Genomic DNA, 24,622 nt, shown 5'->3' on the forward strand with positions numbered 1-24,622 from the left:
AGGTGTGAGACATAGTGAAAGACACAAGGTGCGTGAATCTTTATTCAAATTTCCACCACCAGGAAGAAAGGAAACACCTGAGTGGCCAGTGACAAGCAGTGCCCTTCACATCAAAAGGCAATGCTGTGTGACCAAACAGTGAAGGGAAGGGCAGGGATTAAATCAAAATAGAGTTAGAGGGGGAAATAATGCACTCCACTCCCTGCAGAGCCCACCTCTCTCTGAACAACTCCAGGTGTTTGTGGAGACCGCGTGCTCCTTCTCCAAGGACACCCGGGCTCTAATGTAACCGCGGAAGAGGGGCAGGCAGTTGGCCCTAACAACCCCCTCCACGGCCCGCTGCCAGGACCTATTTATGGCCAGTTTGGCCAGGCCCAGGAGCAGACCCACGAGGAGGTCTTCAGACCTGCCCTCCCTCCTCCGTACCGGGTGCCCGAAGATCAGGAGAATGGGACTGAAATGCAACCAAAAGCAGAGGAGGAGGTTTTGAGAAAATCAAAAAGGGAGTGCAAACCCGCCACAGCGCCACAGAACAAGCAGTTGGGCTGGGAGTCCGTGAACCACCGCAATCTGCGGTTGCAGGGGACCGCTGCGTGCAGCACCCTCCACCCCAGATCCCTGAGAGAAAAGGGGAGGACTCCCGCATAGAGAGCCCTCCACTGGGGATCTCCACCTCCCGGTGGCAAATGGGCACGCCAAGGCGACACTCCTGTTCTTATCTGTCAGACACTGCTCCCTGACTGGAGCAGATTAACAGTCCCAATCAGGGAACTCAGATGCTATGAAGTCAACCTAGCTGACCTCGTTACAATCACTAAAATATTAGTTGCAAAAAAGAAGTCTACAAATTTGCAAGAAATACCAAGACTTAATGATTGGGAATAGTTTAGAAGACAGCAAAGGAGGATTGGTTATGGAGGAGAAAATAGAGTATGAGAGTAAGCTCGCAGAGAATAGAAGAACAGACTGACAAGAGACAAGCAACATTCATGCCATACAGCTGCCCCTTGACATTCAATGCTGTAACCATCACTGAATACCCCACTATCTACATCCTGGGGGTTGGCATTAAGCAGAAACTCAACTGGACTCTCCATATAAACACAGCGTCAACAAGAGCAGGCCAGAGGCTAGTAATACTGCAGCAAGTGACTCACTGTCTGGCTCTCTAGAGCCTATCCACCATTTACAAGGCACAAGTCAGGAGGGTGATGGAATATTCCCCATTTTCCTGGATGGGTGTAGCTCCAAAAACACTCAAGAACCTTGACATTTTCCAGAACAGAGCAGCCCACATTATCGGCACTACATTCACAAATATCCACTCCCTCCACTCCCATCACTGAAGCTGGTGTGTTCTGCACTGCAAAGTTCACCAAAATTCCTCAGACAGCACCTCCCAAACCGGTGACCACTTCGTAGAAGACAAGGACAGTGGATACATAGGAAAATCACCACCTGCAAGTTCCCTTCCAAGCCACTCTCCATCCTGACATCAAAATATATTGCCATTCCTTCATTATCTCTGGGTCAAAATTCTGGAATTTCCTCCCTTAAACACATGTGCATCAACCGACAGTATGTGGACTGTGGTGGTTTAGGAAGGCAGCTCACCAGAATTTTCTCAAGGGAAACTCAAGACAGGCAATAAATGATGGACCAGCCAGCGACCACATCCCATAAGTGAATTTTCAAAATAATCAACAAATGGAAGTGAAACAGTTCCATATGGCTTGAGCAGTAAATGATATCTTCAGTGAATTTCAGCTCTCCAAGCACCATAAAGCTTTATTTTACAGAGTGCATGTGAACTGATCCTGAGAAGATATCTCTAAAAATCTTGCTTGGTATTGGGAGGGAGGCATTTTACAAAATTAATACAACTGTTCTGTTCATGGAAGATCATGAAATATCCAAAAAAAAGCTCTGGAGAATTCTCAAAGGTAAAAGTTAAATTCAGGATTAACAGACTCCAATTCATGTCATACACACAGAACCCTCAAATACCCATTGACAAGTTTGCTGCTGGATGGCACAACAAAGGGTACTAATGTAATTTCTCCACAAGGACATTGAAAGAAGCATCTTGCATTAGTATTTGCCTTTACACTGATTTAAAGTCTTTAGCAAGGGTCTTCTGGGCAAGGAGAAGGGTTGTACTATTGGCACCAAGTTGGATGTCGGCATGGTAACAGGCCAGCAACAATTAGGAGCTTTAGATGCCTTCTGATAATGTGACGGCCAGAACTGCACACAGTATTCCATCTGTGTGCTCATCAATGTTCTACCAAATCTTATTTATGATCCAATGAAAGGAAAATGCTGCATTGTTGACTCAATCAGCAATTTGTCGTCACCCTTATTAGATGAAAGAAACAAATGTCATCTGAACTCAGACACTAGACATCTATGAAGTATCTCCAATGCGATTAGAATCCAGAGATCTATGTAGTATCTCCAGGCAACATTAGAATCCAGAGATCTGTGCAGTCTCTCCAGGGAACATTAGAATCCAGAGATCTATGTAGTATCTCCAGGCAACATTAGAATCCAGAGATCTATGTAGTATCTCCAGGCAACATTAGAATCCAGAGATCTATGTAGTATCTCCAGGCAACATTAGAATCCAGAGATCTGTGCAGTCTCTCCAGGGAACATTAGAATCCAGAGATCTGTGCAGTCTCTCCAGGGAACATTAGAATCCAGAGATCTATGTAGTGTCTCCAGGGAACATTAGAATCCAGAGATTTGTGCAGTATCTCCAAGAAACATTAGAATACAGAGATCTATGAGGTGTTTCCAGGGAACGTTATAATCCAGAGATCTGTGCAGTGTATCCAGGGACCATTAGAATCCAGAGATCTGTGCAGTGTATCCAGGGAACATTAGCAATCAAAGATCTGAGCAGTGTCTCCAGGGAACATTAGCAAAGATCTGTGGGGTTAGAGTAGTTAGTTAGTTAGACAGTTGTTTTTGATTAGTGCAGACATGATGTGGATATCTATGATTCTATGACTGTGCAGCATCTGCAGTGCAAATTTATGACTGTTTCCAGTTTAGTTTACAATTCAGAATCTGTGCGTTGTGCAGTACTTGAATAGCTCACTGTCTATTCTGCTCACCACAACACAATGTGGGATCGGTCTAGCATTCCTGGTAACTAGTAATATCTTTTGGACTATAAAGTTCAACATTCTGCTTGCTTTATTGATTATGCCTTTGCATTTTGGATGTGTTGATAACAATGCAAAAGAGGTAACAGTGAATTGGGAACACTTTCTACACCTTGCCTGAATTTCTTGTTTCATTTTTCATTTTCTACATGATGATAGTGAGCAGACTTCAAATGTACTTCTCTGGCTGCAAAGCACTTTCGGATGACCAAAGGTCATAAAAGGTGCACTATGAATGTGTGTCTATTACTGAGTTCAATACAAAATAAAATTGGGTCTAAAATGTACTGGAGATTCACTACCTTCCATTTTATGCCTCAGCCAAAGATTGATTTTACTTTCATCGATCCCTCAATCTCCTTCAATTTCATCCTGAGCAACATTGTCACCACTTATACAATGCATACCTTAACCAGACTTTTTTACAATCGACAGTGTCCTATAATCAGGAGGGCGACACTGAGACTGAAAGTGTGTGCCAGCTCTTGGAAAGAACTATAAATGAATTGCACTGTCCTGATTTTCCCCTGTCATTTCAAATTTCTTCATAAGAATTTCTATCGAATCTTCTTCCACGGCTATTACAGAATGTTCCACATCACGCTGCTTGGAAAAGTATTCTCATTCTTTTGCTGGTGGTCTTAAATTTTTTGCTAATACTTCTCTGTAATAGATGTCATGCACCACATGCCCAGCCCTTAAGATATTGAACTGAAGCCAAATCAGCAGGGAAGGTCAGGCTGCGGTCAAGCAGCAATGGAATCTGGGTACTAATTGCAAAGTGACTTAGATACTATAACCACATTGTGGCACATGATGAGAGATGTTCAAATCTGAGAGGACACCTGAAGTGTTTCCATTAATAGGAGAGGACCGAAAAGAGACAGAAGTAGCTACATCGATCTTTAATAACATATGAATCAATGCGCAGAACACACGTTGTGACCGCAGAACTAGCAGTATATTATCAGATCTAAAGAATAATAATTATGCCAACACACTCAGCTAATTTTTGTTTTTAAATTGGAGGTCCATTGCCCTATGGAGTCAAGGTTTGCATCGCCCTAGATCACATTTCACCCAATCTGTGATCTTTAAAACTGCAATCAAAATAATCTCTTTTCTGTGACTGATAATGTAACAACCTGAGTCCAAAAGTTCTCCTTGTCACTCTATCCTGAATCTCTATACTATTATCCTGAACATTTTAGAATTAGACTTAGAATTAGAATTAGCTTTGTCATCACACATACCCAAGTCAGTGGAGTGAAAAGGGTATAAATCTTAGGGTATGCCATCTTAGGTACAAGTCCCTAAGTACAGCTTCTTCAGTTACAGTTCTTAGAAAAATAGAGAGCAAAAATTGCAGATTTTAGGAATAAATTATAAAATTGAGAAAAAAAAATGTTCAGTATAGTGGTCTTCTATTTACTCCCCGCATGCCCCTCATGATTTTATAAACCTCTATAAGGTCACCCCTTAAGCTCTTGGGAAAACAGCTCCAGCCTATTTTTCTCTCTTCTCATTTGCTTCTTTTGCAAAATGCTTTAAATCTGTGCCCTTTGGTTCAATTCTCCCATGAGTGGGAATGGCTTCTCCCTATCTACTCCTTCCAGACCCCACATGATTTCGAAAACTTCTATCAGATCTTCTCTTAATCTGTAAGGAATCTGTAATCTCTTAATCAGAAGCTCTGTAAGGAAAACAGTTCCAAATTCTTCAATCTACCCACAGCGCTGTTAGGAAAGAAGGTCAGGCCTTTGAGCTGGCGGCATTGCAGTAAGAAACATGGAAACATGGGAAATAGGAGGAGGAGTAGGCCATTCAGCCCTTTGAACTTGTTCTGTCATTCAGAATGACGCATTCAGTCAACTTGTCCAAATCACAATGAAATACCTCATCACCGTTCACTGGCCCACCAGCTTGTGTCATCTGCAAACTTGGACACATTATATTTAGTTCACTAATCTAAACCTATAATATGTATTGTGAAAAGTTGGGGTTCAATCACTGTGGTACTCTGCTAATCCTTGCTAGCCACCCAGAAGAAGACCTGTTTATTCCTTCTCTTTGTTTCCTGTCTGCCATAATGGTATTATCTTCCATAGAATCCCTACAATGCAGAAAGAGGCAATGCACCCCCTTAGGCCTGCACTGATCCCCTGAAGAGCATTGACACAATCCCACCTCCTACCCTATCCCCACATTTACCATGGCTAATCCAATTAGCCTGCACATCTTTGGACTGTAGGAGGAAATCAGAGCACCCAGAGGAAATCTGCACAGACACAGGAGAATGTGCAAACTCTACACAGGCAGTTATTCAAGGTTGGAATTGAACCCAGATTCCGAGAGCTGTAAGACAATAGTGCCTTCTGAGCCACAATGAGCCACTGACACTTAGCCACCACGCCACCCCAAATTCAGGGGCGTGTGACTTGGAGTGGAAATTGCAGGTGGAGGTTTTCCCATGTATCAGCAGCCCTTATCTTTCTAGGTCATAGAAGGCACAGCCTTGGAATGTGCTGGAGGAAGAACCAGTAAACTATTTGCAACTGATGTAACTGAAAGGATGAGAGCTTGAGGAACATCAAATCTGAGTGGCTGGGGTCATAAGGATTGCTGCAATCAGGACATGTGGTTCCTGGTGAAAGAATTTCTGGAGATTCTCTAAACCATCAAGGCCCTCTTGTGGCACAGAGGTAGTGTTTCTATCCCTGGAACAACAACCTGGGTTCCCATCTGCTCCAGACGTGTGTAATAACAGCTCTAAACAGGTTGGCTAGGATAAACAAATTAAATGAAAAAAAGCTTTCTATCTTGCAAGAAATTAGGAATGGCCAAAGGGCAAAAAGCATTGCCTCCCGACAAACCACTAAAAGCTATCAGATAGACAAGAAGTGATTATCTAACATCTAAATTTACCGACAATGTGTGCCTGGTATTTTCTGACCTTTCTTATGGGTTAGAAAACAAATTTCTATTCTTCTCTCACTTGCCGAGGTCGGGATGGGGACGTCTGGTGGACAAATTTCAGAAATAAGTTTTGCCACAACAGCAGGCATGAATTTTGACAGTAATAGGTTATCCAAAGCAAAAAACTATCATTTTAAAAGATAATTAATAAATCTGATCATTAAAAAGGGCCAAGCTGCAGAATTAATAAAAATGTTTTCCCCTTTTCAGTAAAGGAAAGACATTAGATAGACAGATTAAACGCAATTGTGTCATTAAGGTATTTGACTGTGGGAGCACCACAAAATAAGGGCAAGGCATTTAGCTGCATCTGTCATTGGTTGTTAATCAGGGCAGAATCTGCACCAGTTGACTTTCTTATGCATTTCCCCACTTCCCCCACAGCTGAGGAGGTCAAATGCAGTTCTTCCATGCTCTGCTCCACTTGAGGTGATCTGACTGAATATAAACTGAGGAGATTCAAGCTGTAAAATCCTTCATTAGCACTGCAAATCGTGCGTTTATCCATTAGGCCATCTGGGTAGCTCTGCCAAATGCTTTTAAGCCGATTGAGATGTTTTGCCAAGCAGTTCACCAGGCAGTTCTGCAATCAGACAGTTGTGACATTCGGGAAAAAAAAGTGAGAAATTAAACCGTCTACGGTTTCTGTTAAGATGTCACTTTATGTTCTGAGACATCCATCTAATCCTCAACACAAGAGACCAGATGGGAGATGATAGGCATTACTCTGTTTGCAGTCAAAACACAATGATGTTGCTGGAAGATTGAGGCAGTGTTGTTTCCTAGACTCTGCTGGGTTTAGTCATCAAGCAATAGTTTGACTGGAACAAATAGCTTATGGGATCTTGAGGGAAACCAGGATTAATGGAAGCGTCTTTCTCCAGAAATGAAAAATCCCATAACAACGGAGGGTGTTTTTAATAGTTTCTTTTGGACAATCCATTACATTTCTGTTCATATTTCTAATACAATAGAGTGTGGATGGCGAAAAAGAAATTCTAACCTTAGCAGGGAAAGCTGAGCACTGGCAATATTGTGCATTAGCTTAAAACAATTCCCCAAGTCCCCATTTTTCAAAATGTTATTGGAGTTTTTACCCAACTCTTGCTCATCACCGTCCATTCTAACCTTTAATATTCTATTTGTTATTCTTCATCTTCTTACTTTATTCTTCACGCCATCTCCACTGTCAGCTCCCTGAGCTGTCAAACACACTGATTGATTTTCATGTGCAAACTGAATCATAAGGGAAGCACAAACACTTACCTTTCCACCCCTTCCCGCCTCCAAAATGGGATAGAAAACCATGTTTCTGAATGGTAAAGCAGAAGTGATGGGCTGAATGGCCAATTCCTGTTCCTTTGTTTTTTTTCCATTCCTTCATAGAATGTGGGCATTGTTAGCAAGGCTAGTATTTGTTGCCCATTCAAAACGGAGTGGTTTATTAGGCCATTTCAGAGGATGGTTTATTTTAATCTGTTTATGGGGTGTGGGCCTCACTGGGCCAGTATTCATTGCCCCATCCCCAGTTGGCCTTGAGAGGAGGTGAATGGTGACCTGCCTATTCGAAATCCTGCAGTCTGTTTGGAGTAGGTACACCATAACGCCGTTAGGAAGGGAGATCCAGGATTTTGACCGAGCGATAGGGAAGGAACAGCCATCTAGTTCCAAGTCAGGATGGTGAATGGCTTGGAGGGAAAGTTGTACATGGTGGTGTTCCCACATATTTGTTGTCCTTGACTTTCCAAGTGGAAGTGGCTGTGGTTTTGTAAGGTGGTGTCTAAGACCTGTAAGTGAATGTCTGTGGTGCATCTTATAGATGGCATGAAGATGTTGTTATTAAGCATTGGAGGTAGAAGGAGTGGATGCTTGACGATGTGATGCCTTTCAAATATTGTTCTGGACAGTGTCAAACTTCTTGATTTGTTATGGACCAGACAAAACCACCTAAAAATATATTATGGAGATAGCTTAAACCCTAACTTGTTCTTATTTTAAAGGAAAATGTAAGGCATTGCATTCCAGATACAATTCAATTGATCAAACTATTTGACTTTAAGCAAAACACACTTTATTTTTACACTTCAGTTAAAATACAGACAAAATAAGAATAAAATCAAATAATTAGTTTAATTGTAACTCTATTGAAGTGCTTAACAAAATGATATATATTAAATACTACTAATTAACAGTTCTGATATAGTAGCATCCCATAAACACACCCTTGGCAAGGGCAAATTCAGTAAAATAGATGAGTAAGAGCTTTCACATCCAGCTTCAAGACCCCAGCATCTGCAGAGAAATAAAACTGAAAATTCTGGTTCTGTTGGGATCTTGACCCCACATTCAGGCTGCTTCTATTGTTCCAACTTTTAAAAAACTACAAGGCTTCACAAGCTGTTTACTTTCTCAGCTTTGAGGAGGCCTCTTGGCACCTCTGTAATAAACTTTCTTCATCAAGAAAAGGACAAAATACAACTCTGAAAGCCATAGTATCATCACAGACTGTTGTTGGAGTTGCACCCATCCAGGCAACTGGGAATAATTCCATCACAGTCCTGACTTGTGCCTTGTAGATGGCGGACAGGCTTTAGGGTGTCAGGAGGTGAGTTACTTGCTGCAAGATTTCTAGCCTCTGACAAGCTCTTGTAGCCACAGTACTTAAATGTCAAGTCTAGTTCAGCAAAGAGTCAACCATATGGCTGTGGAGTTTGGAGTCAGATGAAGGCCAAATAATGATAGCAGGACATTGTAAGGATATTAGTGAACGGGCTGAATTGTTGCAACAATTAGTGCCAGTTTCATAGTTTTACATTCCACATTTAATGATTGAATTCAATTTCCACCAGCTACCATGATAGGATTTGAGCCACGCCTCCTGGGTACTTTCCTCCACTCCTGGATTAGCCCAGTAACATTACCACGTCACCTTCCCTTAAATGTTCCTAATCAATTAAATAAATAGCAAAAAATTCCTTTCAGGACAGTAAGACGGGTAATATTTGTAAGTCAGGAGGCAAATAAAATGAGCTGCCACATTCCCAGATTTGACCTCACAATGACGATTAGGAAGATGCATCTATAAAGACGCCAGGCTCTCAAAAGACCTGCCACTGCCTGATTGGTGAGTGATTCAGCAGACCATTCCCAGAAGTAGCAGTGTGGTACTTTTTTACATTAATTTGTGGGAGGTAGGCATCACTGGCCAGCATTTATTGTTTGTCCCTAGTTGCCTTTGAGAAAATAGTGGCAAGTTACCTTCCTAAACCGCTGTAATCCATGTCCTGTAGTCCCACAATGACCTCAGGAAGGGAACTCCAGGAATTTGACCCAGTGACAATGAAGGAGCGGTGATATATTTCTGTGTCAGGATGGAGAGTAGCTTGGAGGAGAATTTGCAGGTGGTGCTGCTCCCATGTATCCGTTGTCCTTGTCCTTTGAGATGGAAGTCATCACAGGTTTGGAAGGTGCTGTCTGAGGAGTTTCGGTAAATTTTTGCAGTGCACCTTGTAGATAGAACACGCTAGCGTCAGTGGTGGAGGGAGTGGATGTTTGTGAATATAATGCCAATCAAGTGGCCTGCTTCGTCCTGGATGATGTCAAGCTTCTTGAGTGTTGTTGAAGGTGAACTCATCGAGGCCAGTGGGAAGTATGCCATCACACTCCTGACTTGTGCTTTGTAGATGGTGGACAGGTTTTGGGGAGTCAGGAGGTGAGTTACTCATCACAGTGTTCCTAGCTTCTGACCTGCTTTTGTAGCCATTATGTTGATGTGGCAAATCCAGTTGAGTTTCTGGTCAATGGTAACCCCCAGAGTATTGACAGTGTGGGATTCTGCGATGGTAACACCATTGAATGTCAAGAGTCAGTGGTTAGAATGTCTCTTATTGGCAATAGTCATAGCCTGGCATTTGAGTGGCATGGATGTTTCAGACATCCCAGAAGCTCATTCAATTGGCAAGATTCCCAACTCCAAGGCAGCATAACACTTACAGCACCTAACCGATCAAAGAGGAGCTGTTCGGCCCTCCATACCTGTACTGATCCATGAAATTTCCTACACATTTAGAATCTCAATGGCAAAAATCTGATGTGAAAGAATACATTACCTGAAAATATTTCTAAAATATTATTCAGTAATAGCAGTATTGTGGGTACACTAAACATGATTTTGTTTTACTTCTTTCCTCCCTTGGCAGATGGACTGTCGAATGTGGAGGGGAGTCACAATGACTGCTTGCAAGCCAGTGAGACCTGCATCAATGACCCCAAGTGTAGCCCCAAGTACAGGACATTTCGCCAATGCATGACGGGCAGCAGCGCTGCTCCACTTGGGCCTGGAGCCAAGAACCAGTGCATTAGTGCGGTCATGTCACTCCTGTCCAGCCCGCTGCACAACTGCAAGTGCAAACGAGGTATGAAGAAGGAGAAAAACTGTCTTGGGATCTATTGGAGCCTGCATCAGAGCATGGCACAAGGTACGTCCTTCCGACTTTTCTCTCCGGGCTGTGTATAGTGACTCAATTGCTGGCCAGAACAAAAATGGACAGGTTATTCCTGCGTCAGTCACACAATGCTATGAGAGACAGGGATTGACTTCACCCATATCTTGAACCATCCTTCACTCAGTGAGTTTTGCTGAAGAAGTCAATCCGTGTTTTGTCTGGAGTATGGTAGTTTTAATCATGTTTCCTGTTGTTTGTGAGGGTTCGTCTTACATATTGCCATTTTCTTTATTGACTCGGTTAAAGGGGAATACTCCCCAGGACCTGATCAGGTGTACACAAGAACTCTGTGGGAAGCTAGAGAAGTGATTGTTGGGCCTCTTGCTGAGATAGTTGTATCATCGAAAGTCACAGGTGAGGTGCCGGAAGACTGGAGGTTGGCAAACGTGGTGCCACTGTTTAAGAAGGGCGGTAAAGACAAGCCAGGGAACTATAGGCCGGTGAGCCTGACCTCGGTGGTGGGCAAGTTGTTGGAGGGAATCCTGAGGGACAGGATGTACATGTATTTGGAAAGGCAAGGACTGATTCGGGATAGTCAACATGGCTTTGTGCGTGGAAAATCATGTCTCACAAACTTGATTGACTTTTTTGAAGAAGTAACAAAGAAGATTAATGAGGGCAGAGCAGTAGATGTGATCTATGTGGACTTCAGTAAGGCGTTCGACAAGGTTCCCCATGGGACACTGATAAGCAAGGTTAGATCTCATGGAATACAGGGAGAACTAGCCACTTGGATACAGAACTGGCTCAAAGGTAGAAGACAGAGGGTGGTGGTGGAAGGCTGTTTTTCAGAATGGAGGCCTGTGACCAGTGGAGTGCCACAAGGATCGGTGCTGGGCCCTCTACTTTTTGTCATTTACATAAATGATTTGGATGCGAGCATAAGAGGTACAGTTAATAAATTTGCAGATGACACCCAAATTGGAGGTGTAGAGGACAGCGAAGAGGGTTATCTCAGATTACAACAGGATCTTGACCAGATGGGCCAATGGGCTGAGAAGTGGCAGATGGAGTTTAAATCAGATAAATGCAAGTTGCTGCATTTTGGGAAAGCAAATCTTCGTAGGACTTATACCCTTAATGGTAAGGTCCTAGAGAGTGTTGCTGAACAAAGAGATCTTAGAGTGCAGGTTCATAGCTCCTTGAAAGTGGAGTCGCAGGTAGATAGGATAGTGAAGAAGGCGTTTGGTATGCTTTCCTTTATTGGTCAGAGTATTGAGTACAGGAGTTGGGAGGTCATGTTGCGGCTGTACAGGACATTGGTTAGGCCACTGTTGGAATATTGTGTGCAATTCTGGTCTCCTTTCTATCGCAAAGATGTTGTGAAGCTTGAAAGAGTTCAGAAAAGATATACAAGGATGCTGCCAGGGTTGGAGGGGAGAGCTACAGGGAGAGGCTGAACAGGCTGGGGCTGTTTTCCTTGGAGCGTCAGAGGCTGAGCGGTAACCTTATAGAGGTTTACAAAATTATGAGGGGCATTGATAGGATAAATAGACAAAGTCTTTTCTCTGGGGTCGGGGAGTCCAGAACTAGAGGGCATAGGTTTAGGGTGAGAGGGGAAAGATATAAAAGAGACCTAAGAGGCAATGTTTTCACACAGTGGATGGTATGTGTATGGAATGAGCTGCCAGAGGATGTGGTGGAAGCTGGTACAATTGCAACATTTAAGAGGCATTTGGATGGGTATAAGAATAGGAAGGGTTTGGAGGGATATGGGCCGGGTGCTGGCAGGTGGGACTAGTTTGGGTTGGGATATCTGGTCGGCATGGACGGGTTGGATCGAAGGATCTGTTTCCATGCTGTACATTTCTATGACTCTATGACTCATGGGATGTGGGTGTCACTGGCTGGGATTGCCCTTGAGAAGGTGGTTCTGAGCTGCCTTCTTGAATCATTGCAGTCCATGTGGTGTAGGCAGACCCACAATGCCCTTAGGGAGTGAATTCCAGGATTTTGACCCAATGACACATAAGGAATAATGAAACATTTCTAAGTTCCTAGGATGGTGAGTGACTTGGACGGGGAATTGAGGGTGGTGGTGTTCCACATATCTGCTGCTCTTGAACTTCAGACAGAAGTGGTCATGGGTTTTAACGGTACTGTCCAAGAAAATTTGACAAATTTCTGCAGCTTGTGGATAGTATACACTGCTGTTACTGAGCGTCAGTGGTGGAGGGACTGGATGTTTGAGGATGTGATGCCAATCAAGTGGCCTGCTTTGCCTTGGAGGTGTCAAACTTGTTGAGTATTGTTGGAGCTGCACCCAGTTATGACCAGTTGAAAAGTAAGTCATTCTGCACCACCTGGCCCATCCACACACCAGAAATAATAAAGATGCACTCTGACCAGTTGCCACCGCAAAGTCCTCCTCACTAACATCTGGGGACCTTGTGCACAAAATTGGGAAACTAGTCAAGCAATAGTTTGACTTAATCATACTCACCAAATCACACCTCACAATATCCCAGACTCATCTATCACCATTCCTGGGAGTGCCCTGTAGTAGGTTTACAGCTGAAGGGGGCATGGTCTTTGCTCCTTGGAGCACTCTGAGCTGACAGTATGAAGCAAAGCCCTGACTCCTGGCAAAGGACGTCTTGGCTAAAGTTAGATCCCAATAATGACTATGATAAAATGAAAACAGAAACTGTTGAAAAAAAAACACTCAGCAGATACAGCAGTGTTTTGGAGTACTGTGTACAGTTCTGGTCACCACGCTATAGGAAAAAATTATTAAATTGGAGAGGGTACAAAAGGGAATTAGCGGGACTAGAGGATTTGAGTTATAAAGAGAGGCTGGATAAGTTTTTTCACTAGACCATAGCAGATTGAGGGGTGACCTTATTGCAGTTTATAAAATCAGGAGGGGCTTAGATAAGGTTACTAAAGAACTAAGAGAACAAAAAACTTTACAGCCCATGAACAAGCCTGAGCCGATCAAAATGTATTGTCTAAACCTGTCGGTCAATTCCTAAGCATCTGGATCCCTCTGCTCCCTACCTACTCATGCATCTGTCCAGATGCATCTTAAATGAATCTACCATGCCTGCCTCTACCACCTCTATTGGCAACATGTTCCAAACGCCCACCACCCTCCAGTCTGAAAAGCAACCCTCCACCACTCTCTGTCTCCTGTCATTAAGCCAATACTGTATCCAATTGACAAGCTTGCCCTGTATCCTATGTGACCTAACTTTACCATTTAGTCTCCCTTGCGGAACCTTGTAAGTTTATGCTTGAAATATCGACTCTCCTGCTCTTTGGATGCTGCCTGACCTGCTGTACTTTGCCAGTGCCACTTTCTAACTCTGATCTCTGGCGTCTGCAGTCCTCACTTTCTCCTGGTGCACCTCTGTCCAGAGTGCTGTATCATGCTTTTTTTTTTGCGGGTTTGATTTATTATTATAACTGCTCATTGCTCTAAGATAGATGTACATTGAATCTGGAAAGATAAAATAGCTTTTATAGGGGACAGGAAAAGAACAGTAAATGCTGTTTACTTGGACTTTAGTAAAGCCTTTTACAAGGTTCCACAAGGGAGACTAAGTGGTAAAGTTAGGTCACATGGGATTCAGGGCGAGCTTGCCAATTGAATACATAATTGGCTTAACGGCAGGAGACAGAGAGTAATGGTGGAGGGTTGCTTTTCGGATTGGAGGCCTGTGACCAGCGGTGTTCCACTGGGGTCAGTTCTGGGTCCTCTTTTGCTTGTCACTTATATAAATGATTTGGATGAGGATATAGAAGGCATGGTTAGTAAGTTTGCAGATGGTGGTATAGTAGACAGTGAAGAAAGTTTTCTAAGATTACAAAAGGATCTTGATCAAATGGGTCAATGGGCTAAAAAATGGCAGATGGATTTCAATCTAAATAATTTTGGTACAGAAAACAAGGGTAGGGCTCATACAATTAATGGTAGGGCCTTAAGTAGTATTGCTGGAAAAGCGCAGCAGGTCAGGCAGCATCCAAGGAACAGGAGAATTGACGTTTCGGGGATAAGCCCTTCTTCAGGAATACCCTTCTTATGCCCGAAACGTCGATTCTCCTGCTCCTTGGATGCTGCCTGACCTGCTGCGCTTTTCCAGCAACACATTTTCAGCTCTGATCTCCAGCATCTGCAGCCCTCACTTTCTCTCTTAGGTAGTATTGTAGAACAGAGAGACCTAGGAGTACAGGTACATAATTCTTTGGTGTTTATGTTATACACAAAAAGGGTGGCTAAAAAGGCATTTGACACATTTACCTTCATTGCTTAGATCTTTGAATATAGGAGTTGGGAAGTCATGTTGAGGTTGGACACGATATTAGTGAGGCCCCCTCAAGAGTACTGTATCCAGTTTTTTGTCACCCTGTTATTGGAAGGATATTTTCAAGCTGGAGAGGGTTCAGAAGAGATTTACTGGGATGTTGCCGGGTATAGAAGGTTACACAGTCTGCTACCCACCTAACTCTCTACTGTAGCAGGGAGAAAGTGGAGACTGCAGATGCTGGAGATCAGAGTTGAGAGCACAGCACAGCAGGTCAGCCAGCATCCAAGGAGCAGGAGAATTGCATTTCGGGCACTGTAGCATCAAACTTTGGATTCCTTAGTCCACTCACAATTGACCCCATCTCCCACTACCTCCATCCATCAGTTAACTTATTGCAATCCAAACCTGTTCTAAATTAATAATAGTCATTACCAGAGCCAGGAGACTAATTATCATTGTAACGTAAACAGCAACCATGTTGGGTAGAAGTGTTCGGTCTGGGTTCAATTCTCATCCTGATGGTAGTTACCTAAGGGGTTCTGATAACCTTTGTGCTCATTGGGATAAATGCAGGCAGCACCATTATACTGTCGTATGGTTAGTAGTCTCAGCTGCTATCTCTGCTTCAATAATTTCTGTCCCGGTGTTACACTCAAATGTTCATTGACCATCTACCTCTAAGTGGTTACCACGCAGGTTTCATTGCTTCATACTGCCAAGATATAAACAGGTTAGTTGGATTGACCATGTTACTATGCCCATAGTGTCCAGAGATGTGTAGACTAGGTGGATTAGCCCTGGAAAATGCAAGGTCATGGGATAGGGGTCTGGGTCTGGGTGGGATGCTCTTCAGACAGGCAGTGTGGACCAGATAGACTGGATGGCCTACTTCCACACTGGAGGAATTCTATGATTCTATGACCCATTTGATTTGTTGCATATTGTGGACGATATGTGTTCAATTCCTGAACTGGCTAAGGTTATCATGAAGGATTCCTCTCCTTAGCCTCTCCCCTCATCTGTGACCCTCAGGCTAAACCACCACCAGTCATCTCTCTCTCTCTTTAATGAGAGAACAACCCCATGATCTGATAGGATTATGGTGACTTTACCCATATTGTAAATGGAATGGCCAAAAAAGCATTCTCAGCGAGATTTTTTTTTCAATAAATATTGGGGAAATATTTCAGAAAACAAAAGTCTCGTCTTTCCTTCCTTCCCCCTTCAGAGCAACTACAAAAAGCAGAACTATTTTGATTCACTTCCACAACTGGAGCTTATTAATTTTAATATGGCATCACAGATGATATTAATCATTAATTTGACTGTCCACTTTGAGTAAAACACATCAGCCAGAAACAAATCCCCCTGACAGCCAGTGAGTGAACTCAGGAAAAAGAAATGCTCTAACTAAGCAACATTTATTGATGAGATGATTGGGGTTGGGAGAGGCAGGGGTGAGGAGGGGGAGGTGGATGATGGGGTTAGTTCTGGAGGCCACTGGAGAGGTGAGTTTGATGTTGCTTGTTTTACTCTTTCTTGACGAAAGCCAGAAGGAAACATCTGGGAAATCTGTCAAAAGAGGGGGAGAAAATGGCCCTTAAGGAAGCTTTCAACCTCTATCATTCGTCATTCTAGAGCGAAACAAAAGCATTAAATACAAAGAATGGATGGTACTCAAGGGGATGCAACACAACTCTTAGAACATATTATGCTGTTGACGTTGGCTATCCAACTCTCCGAGTTTTTAAAGAAAATAATTTAAGGAGCTGAGCTTCATTTGCAAATGTTTTTGATTTTTTGTTATTTGTCAGGAGGCCTAACAGGTACTGGTGGCCTCAGGTGGCCTCATCCTGTTGCTTAGACACAGGGCTGCACATGTCTAACTAGGCCATCTGATTAATTAGTTACCATGAGGAGGGGTGACACTGGGTGTGTTTCCGATGCTTCTCCCCATGATTAATGACTTGGTGTAATTCAGACTGTCCCAATTCTAACTCAGACACTATAGACAATTCCCTGCCAGAATATCTTGCACAGCCCAGCAGTGTAACAAAGTAAATTTGTTTTAATTTTTAAGAAAATATACTGAAGTTGACCCAGTGTCAATGCTTTGTTTGCAATGGCCACCTGTGATCAATTCCAGAAGAATTTACTCTGTTTTTCATCTTTCTGACGATGAGTACTATCTAATATGAATGAAAGCAAAATTAGAGATTGCTGGAAAAGCTCATCAGGTCTGACAGCATCTGTGGAGAGAAATCTAAGTTAATGTTTCTGGTCGAGTGACCCTTCCTCAGAATTGGTAGTATCTAGGAAAATGTTAGTTTATATGCAGAAGATAGGGTGGGAGAGGAGGTAAGGAGTAAATGATAGGTGGGGATAGAGCCCAAAGAGAGAGAACAGTTGGACAGACAATGGAGTGGATGACAATCTGGCTAGGAGAGTAAATAGCTGTTAATGGAGACTATTAGTGGCTAACAGTCTAACATCTATTACGATGTGGAAGGAGAGTGGATAAGTCAAAACTCTTGGCTGGAGGTGGTTGGAAGCAGATTAGCAACAGTTCGAGTTACCATTAGAGTACTGGACGCCAAGTCTCTCTCATTCCTAATTTTTCACTGCCCCTTCCTGAGATCGTCTACTATAAGAGGTCTTACAAAAAGTCAGATCACTAAAGAATGACAGCTCCGTACCTGGGCAGAAACCTGGGCTTTTTTCATGAGCTTAAAAATGTGTTGCTGGAAAAGCGCAGCAGGTCAGGCAGCATCAAAGGAGAAGGAGAATCGACGTTTCGGGCATAAGCCCTTCTTCAGGAATGATCCCAGCTGACAATGTTCTAAACTGAACAAGCATTTACTCAAAGAACAAATAAAACTATACATGTATAATATATATAAACACAAGTCAATTTGAAAAGATCTGTCTCTCCCTGAGACATAAAAACAAGTTACCTCATTGATATTTTTCTCAGCCAACCCTAAGTAAAGTTAGGATTTTTCCAGTCCTCTTAATTTGCACAGATTAAGGTTAGTTCTGTTCCCCTGAAGGCTGCAAGAAACAAAACTGTCCTTTTTCTCTGGTAAGAATCTTTTCTGTTAATGACTTCTGTCCTCACCTTTTCTAAGTTGCAAAAGCTCAAGTGGACAACAAGCAACAGTTAGTCTCACCAAGTTAGTTGAAAGTGATTTCAAGCAAGTCGCATGATTTCTGGGAAAGAATGTCTTATGGTTCAAAATCATTTTCTGACCTTTTCTTAAAAAATAAATCAAACCTTTAGAGCCCTGAAAACCCCAAAAGCCATTTGCCTCTATTTTAAGACCCAAGTTCCTAAATAATAAGAATACACGATATCACACAGTTTAATGTTCTAGGCAATTGGTGCTCCGTGATTCTCAATCTCCACAAAGACTGTGGCTTGTAAATTGCACGTTTCTCTGTCAAAGTGGCTATTTCTAGCCAAGGAATGACATTAGGGATCATTTCGATATGTCACGATGTAACTGTGGAGAATCAGGCTTCCAAGAAGTTACTTTATTCCCTTGAAATGTTGAGAATAATTGTATGCACCCAACCTACCTATTAAGACTGGCAGAGTCATTAGCTTGATGGGACAGAAGGAGATCATTTGACCCATGATGCTAACCCCATCTGCTGGAGCTGGCAGAAACAAATAGCACAGGAGCTCAACAGTAGTTGAGCCTAATGTACCTGTGCTGGCTTTTTCAGAGAGCTATTCAATTAGTTTCACTTTCCATTCAGTCAAGGGCTGTTACTCTCATCTCACCTTTAGAGATCAACTCTTTGCCCATATTTGAACCAATGAGCTCAGGAGCTAAATGGCCCTAGCGGAACCCAAACGTTGCATTATTGCTAAGCAGATGCTGCTTGATAGCACTGTTGATGTCCTACTTTGCCAATGAGTTGTTTAATTGACCACCATCATTCACAATTGGATGTGGCAGGACTGAAGATCTAATCTCATCAATTGGTTGTAGGATTGCTTAGCTCTGTCTATCCCTTGCTGCTTATGCTGTTTGGCACACAAGTAGTCCTTTTTGTAGCTTCACCATATTGTCATCTCAATTTTAGGTATGCTTGGTGCTGCCCCTGGCATGTCCTCCTGCACTCTCCATTGAACCAGGGTTGCTTCCCTGGCTTGATGGTAATAGCCGAGTGGGGGATAAGCTGGGGAATGAGGGTACACATTGTGTTTGAGTATAATTCTTTTTCTCCTGATTGAATCCAGTGACTCCTGGATGTCCAGACTTGAGTTGCTAGAGCTGTTCAAAATCTATCCTGTTTAGCATGGTAATAGTGCCTTACAACACAATGGAGGGTATTTCTGAAGGGGAAGATGGAACTCTGTCTGCATGAACATTCTACTTTATCACTTTCAAATGCTATAGGACACTAAACTACCTTTTCTTTCCCCACTTTCCATCCTCCTTTTTGGTAAAGCCAAATGCAAAGTATTGATTTCATATTTCAGCCATATCTTCTGCATCCATCTGTAAATTACCTTTATTGTCTCTAAGTAGCCCCAGTCTCCTTTGGCCTCCCTTTTACCAATTATATGTCTATAGGAGACTTAGAAATTCCCTTTCATGTTGTCTGCTAGTCTCATTTCATACTCTCTCTTTGTTTTTCTTATTTGTTTCTTCACCACCCCTCTGAACAATGTATACTCAGCTTGGTTCTTAATTGTAATTTCTCTCTGATGTATGTCATCAGCATGCTTCTTTTTTATCATAATTTCTACTTCTTTTGTCATGACAGGAGCTCTGGATTTATACCTAGACTGTGCCCAAACCATTGTTCAGCTACAGTTTTGCAAGCGAACCTTTAGCTCCATTTTATTGAAACCAGATCTCTTTTTCTTATTCATTTGTGGGATATGGGCATTATTGGCTGACCAACATTTATTGCCTGACCCGAGTTACCCTTGAGAAGGTGGTGGTGGGCTAAACCACTGCAATCCACCTGTGTTTTACCCAGAATGCCATTAGGAAGAGAATTCCAGGATTTTGACCTAGTGACAGTGAAGGAATGGCGATATATTTCCAAGTTAGGATGGTAAGTGGCTTGGAGGGGAACTTATAAATGGTGGTATTCCCTTGTATCTGCTGTCCTTGTCCTTCTAAATGGAAGCAATTGTGCATTTGTAAAGTGCTGTCTGTGGATCTTTGGTGAATTTCTGCAGGTCATCTTGTAGGTTGTACACGCTGCTGCTACTGAGCATCGGTGGTGGAGGGAGTAAATAATTGTGCATGTCATATCACCTAAGTGATCTGCTTTGTCTTGGATGGTTTCAAGCTTCTTAAGTGTTGTTGGAGCTAGACTCATCCAAGCAAGTGGGGAGTATTCCATCACACTCCTGACTTGTGTCTTGTCAATGGTGAACAGGCTTTTCCGGAGTCAGGAGGTGATTTACTTGCCACAGTGTTCCTAGCCTCTGATCTGCACTTGTAGCCATTGTGTTTATGTGGTGAGTCCAGTTAAGTTTCTGGTCAGTAATAATCCCAGGATATTGATAGTGGGGGATTCAGTGATGGTAACACCATTGAATGACAAGGCGTGATGTTTAGATTGTCTCTTATTGGTGATGGTCATAGCCTGGAATTTGTATGGCATAAATGTTACTCGCCATTTGTCAGCCCAAGGCTGGATATTGTTCAGATCTTGGATGGCTTCAATATCTGTGGAGTTGTGAATGGGGCTGAACATTGTGCAATCATTGGTGAACATCCCCACCTCTGACCTTATGATGGAGGGAAGGTCATTGATGAAGCAACTAAAGATCATTGGGCGTAGGACACTACTCTGAGTAACACCTGCAGAGATGTCCTGGAGCTAAGATGACTGACCTCCAGCAACCATGGCTGTCTTCCTATGTGTCAGGTATGACTCAACCACCAGAGAGTTTGCTCCCTGATACCCATTGATTCCATTTTTGCTAGGGCTCCCTAATACCACACAGTTGAATGCGGTCTTCAAGGGCTGTCACTCTCCCCTCTGGAATTCAGCTCTTTTGTCCATCTTTGAACCAAGGCTGTAATAAGGTTAAGAGTTGAGTGCCCTGACGGAACCCAAACTAGGAATCACTGAGCAGGTTATTGCCGAGTGGGTGTTGCTTGATAGCACTATCGATGATACCTTCCATCACTTCACTGATGATCAGGAGTAGACCGATGAGGCTGTAATTAGCCAGATTGGGATTTATCCTGCTTTTTTTTATATATACAAGAATTACCAGAGCAATTTTTCACATTGTTGTGTAGAGGCCAGTGTTGTAACTGTACTGGAACAGCTTGGCTTGGGGAGCAGCAAGCTCAGGAGCACAAGCCTTCACTACTATTGCCAGAATGTTGTCAGGATCCGTAGCTTTTGCAGTTTCCAGTGCTTCCAACCATTTCTTAATATCATGTGGCGTGAATCGAATTGGCTGGAGACTGGTATCTGTGAACCTGGGGACCATTGGAGGATGCAGAGGTGAATCATCCACTCAGCACTTCTGGCTGAAGATTGCTGTAAATGCTTCAGCCTTACCTTTTGTTCTGATGGGCTGGGCTCATCCATCATTGAGGATGAGGACATTTGTGGAGCCTCATCCTCCAGTGAGTTGTTTAATTGTCCACCACCGTTTACCACTGGATGTGGCAGGACTGCAGAACTCAGATCTGATCTGTTGCTTGTGGGGTAACTTGGCTCTGCCTATCATTTGCTGCTCTTCTTACCCCATTAAATTTGGTTTTAATTATTCTTACTCTGAATTTTTCATGATTTTTTTTCCCATACTCACTATAAACCTTTAGATACAGGGATTTGAACTCACGACACTGGAACATTATTTTCAAGCCTCTGGATTATTAGCACAGTAATACGGTCCCACTAACTCATCAATTCACTTTGAAATGCAGTTCTGATGATGAATTTTATGAGGCCTCACATCAGTGGAGGGGTTTCACAAGCAAATTGAGGCATTTCCATGTTTGGAACACCAAGGAGTGATCTTTTTCTGAAGTCCCTCCCCTACAGCAATAATGCACTATTCATACAGAAAATCCTGGAGAAGCTGAGTGGAACTCTAAGGAATTTCACTCCACATCCCTCCCAGCCTGTCCACCTCAATTGCCATGTGTGGTGAAGCATTGAAAGTAACCATGCCCAATGCAGTGATTTCATTTCATCGCATTGCATTCCATTTCAAAAGTGAGTTAGTCAAAAAGAAATGTCCCAGTTGAAACAAGCAGACAGATGTCAACCTAAGCGAAACATAGAAAATAGGTGCAGGAGTGGGCCATTCAGCCCTTTAATGTGATCATGGCTGATCATGCAATCTCAGTGTTCCACTCCCACTTTCTCCCCGTGCCCCTTGATCCCTTTAGCCACAAGGGCCACATTCAGCTTCCTCTTGAATATACATCTAATGAAGTAGCCCCAACAACTTCCTGTGGGAGAGAATTCCACAGGTTCACAACTCTCTGAGTGAAGAAACTTTTCCTCATCTCAATCCTGAATTGCTTACCCTTTATTCTTAGACTTCGACCCCTAGTTCTAGACTTCCCCAACATCAGGAGCATTCCTCCTACATTTAGTCCTGTCCAGTCCCATCAGGATGTTAAAAACCAAAAGAATGTGGATGCTGTAAATCAACAGCAACAAATACAGAAGCTGCTGGAAAGACTCAGCAGGGTCCGGCAGCTTCTGTGAAGAGAAGGAAGGGTCACCAGACCTGAAACGTTAACTCTGATTTCTCTTCACAGATGCTGCCAGATCTGCTCAGCTTTTCCAGCAACTTCTGTTTTCATTTCCCATCAGGACCTTATATTTTTCTATGAGACTCCCCCTTATTCTTCTAAATTTCAACTAGTACAAGCCCAGTACGATCCATTCTTTCCTTTCTTTCATAATGCTGTAAACTCTTTGCTTTGCAGGTGAAGAAACTGATGACAGCTCACCCTATGAGCCCAGCAAGAGGGGATATGACTATGCCAGACTGGCCTCAATAACAGCAGGTGAGTCTCCTCATTGTTAAATAACAGTTTCTCCAGTGTTTGAGGACACAGCCTTGAGAATTTGGTCAGGCCGGTTTCAATAATCCTAATGTGGTAATTGCCAGCAGGACTACGTTGTGACACCAGTTCCACAGTGCTCTATGCTCATGCAGCTATCTCATTACTGAGTTTTTGAATCTGGATTTTCAGCCATCAGGCGTACGTTTGAAGTTGGAACTGTTTCCTGGCAAGGAGAGGGCTTGCCATCCAGTTAAGGGCAGGGACTGGGCTCCCAAGGCTGGAGGGACAACGAGAGAATAACAGAGTCCCTCTCTTGCTAAGCATTCTGACAATATCCTGTGCTACAACTCACAAGAGCTAAAAGCAGATATTGAAATGAACTTGTGGATATGTGATCAAAATACTATTTGAAACAATATTCAATAACGAATATAAATTAAATACATCATGTTTATCTGAGCCACATTTTCACAATTAGACTAACTTCACACGAACATCACTATGCTTGAACCTTCCTCTCTCTGCAACTGAGCCCCTGAGATTTTGGAACACTCAGGCAATTCAACCGAAAGTGAATCTTTTTCTTCACCCTTCTGTGAAGGAGCTTTCTTCTGCTGGCAGATTCCCACTCTCTCCAAGACTCATTTTCCCAATGACAGGCCTGTCTGCCAGTGCTTTGCCACTAAGGTGTCAGGACAGAGTTGGCAAGGATAGGACACAGTTTTCTTTTATACATCTTGATTTGCCTTCATTATTCTTGGAAACCCAAGTCTCTTCTTCTAAGGTAATAAGAAACAAAAACTTGTCTTAATGTGTCTGGAGAAGAAGTGGTTGAATGAAAGGGTGTTGAAATCTTCAGGAGAAGCATAGCGCCTGGGACACGGCCGGAGATGACTCTTGTCCAGCCTTTAGCAACTTTCTCTTGTCGCTCAGTTTCCAACTTCATCTTCTCCTATAGGCTGTCCTGTCCATCTGATAATTTCACTTGCTGGCTTTCCTTCCATGGTCTTCTGATCTGTGCACTGCCGAAGACTGTGAGGAGCATGAAGACTTGCCCTCTGTGACACCATGATAGTCCTGCCCTTAAAAACGAAGTGGCTCTGAAGACTAGCTGAAGCCATTGTTTTCAACTTGGAGTTGAAAGAGTGATTTTTCTATGAAGCAAGTGTCAAGGTAAATTGCTCTAATCAAGATTGAGTGTCCCTGAGTTGCCTGCCTATTATCTGAGTGGTGGAGGCCCAGGAATTCATTGGTACCATGGCCAAAATTGTGGGATCAGTTGAAGGTCTTTCTGCAGAGTTACAGTTTTTCTTGGCATTTTGGATATTGCAGTACCCACTCCACCTCCCCCCTCCCCACTCCAACCCTTTGCCAACCCTCCAGACAACCGGCACAGCTCTCTTGTGTGCCTCCTGTACTCAATGCTCCTCAGACCATCCCTCCTGACCCTCAGTTCTGCCAATAGCACTCACAGATGCATGTTGAAAAATCTGGGCCTCTTACCAGTTGTACCCACCTGTGATCCCACCCTTGAATCCTTCAGCCATCTTGCTGATTAGCAAGCTTGTCTTCTAACTAACTGTATAAGCTCCGAATGCTTCTCCTCCCAAGATGAGCTAACCAAGGACATTGTACTATCCTTTGTGGTTAATGAGGGCTCTGGAAGGTAATCCCAGTCAATTAACAGCATTCTCAGTTTA

General features: G+C 43.0%; 1 protein-coding gene across 3 annotated transcripts in view; it reads left to right on the plus strand.

Moving 5' to 3' along the window:
• The window catches only part of gfra4a (GDNF family receptor alpha 4a), a 187,964-nt gene that overhangs the window by 79,220 nt on the left and 84,122 nt on the right, over window positions 1-24,622 (plus strand). For all 3 annotated transcript variants that reach the window (XR_015758538.1, XM_087991633.1, XM_043696209.2), the window contains 2 exons: window positions 10,349-10,627; window positions 22,842-22,922. Coding sequence is in view for 2 of the 3 variants with exons in the window: in XM_087991633.1 (XP_087847759.1) it covers window positions 10,349-10,627; window positions 22,842-22,922 (360 nt within the window). In the remaining variant the exon portion in view is untranslated. The remainder of the gene's footprint in view (window positions 1-10,348; window positions 10,628-22,841; window positions 22,923-24,622) is intronic.

This window comes from Chiloscyllium plagiosum, unplaced genomic scaffold (genome assembly GCF_037043375.1).
Source record: "Chiloscyllium plagiosum isolate Xiang-an unplaced genomic scaffold, Cpla_swu_hap1 HiC_scaffold_1, whole genome shotgun sequence".
NCBI lineage: Eukaryota > Metazoa > Chordata > Chondrichthyes > Orectolobiformes > Hemiscylliidae > Chiloscyllium > Chiloscyllium plagiosum.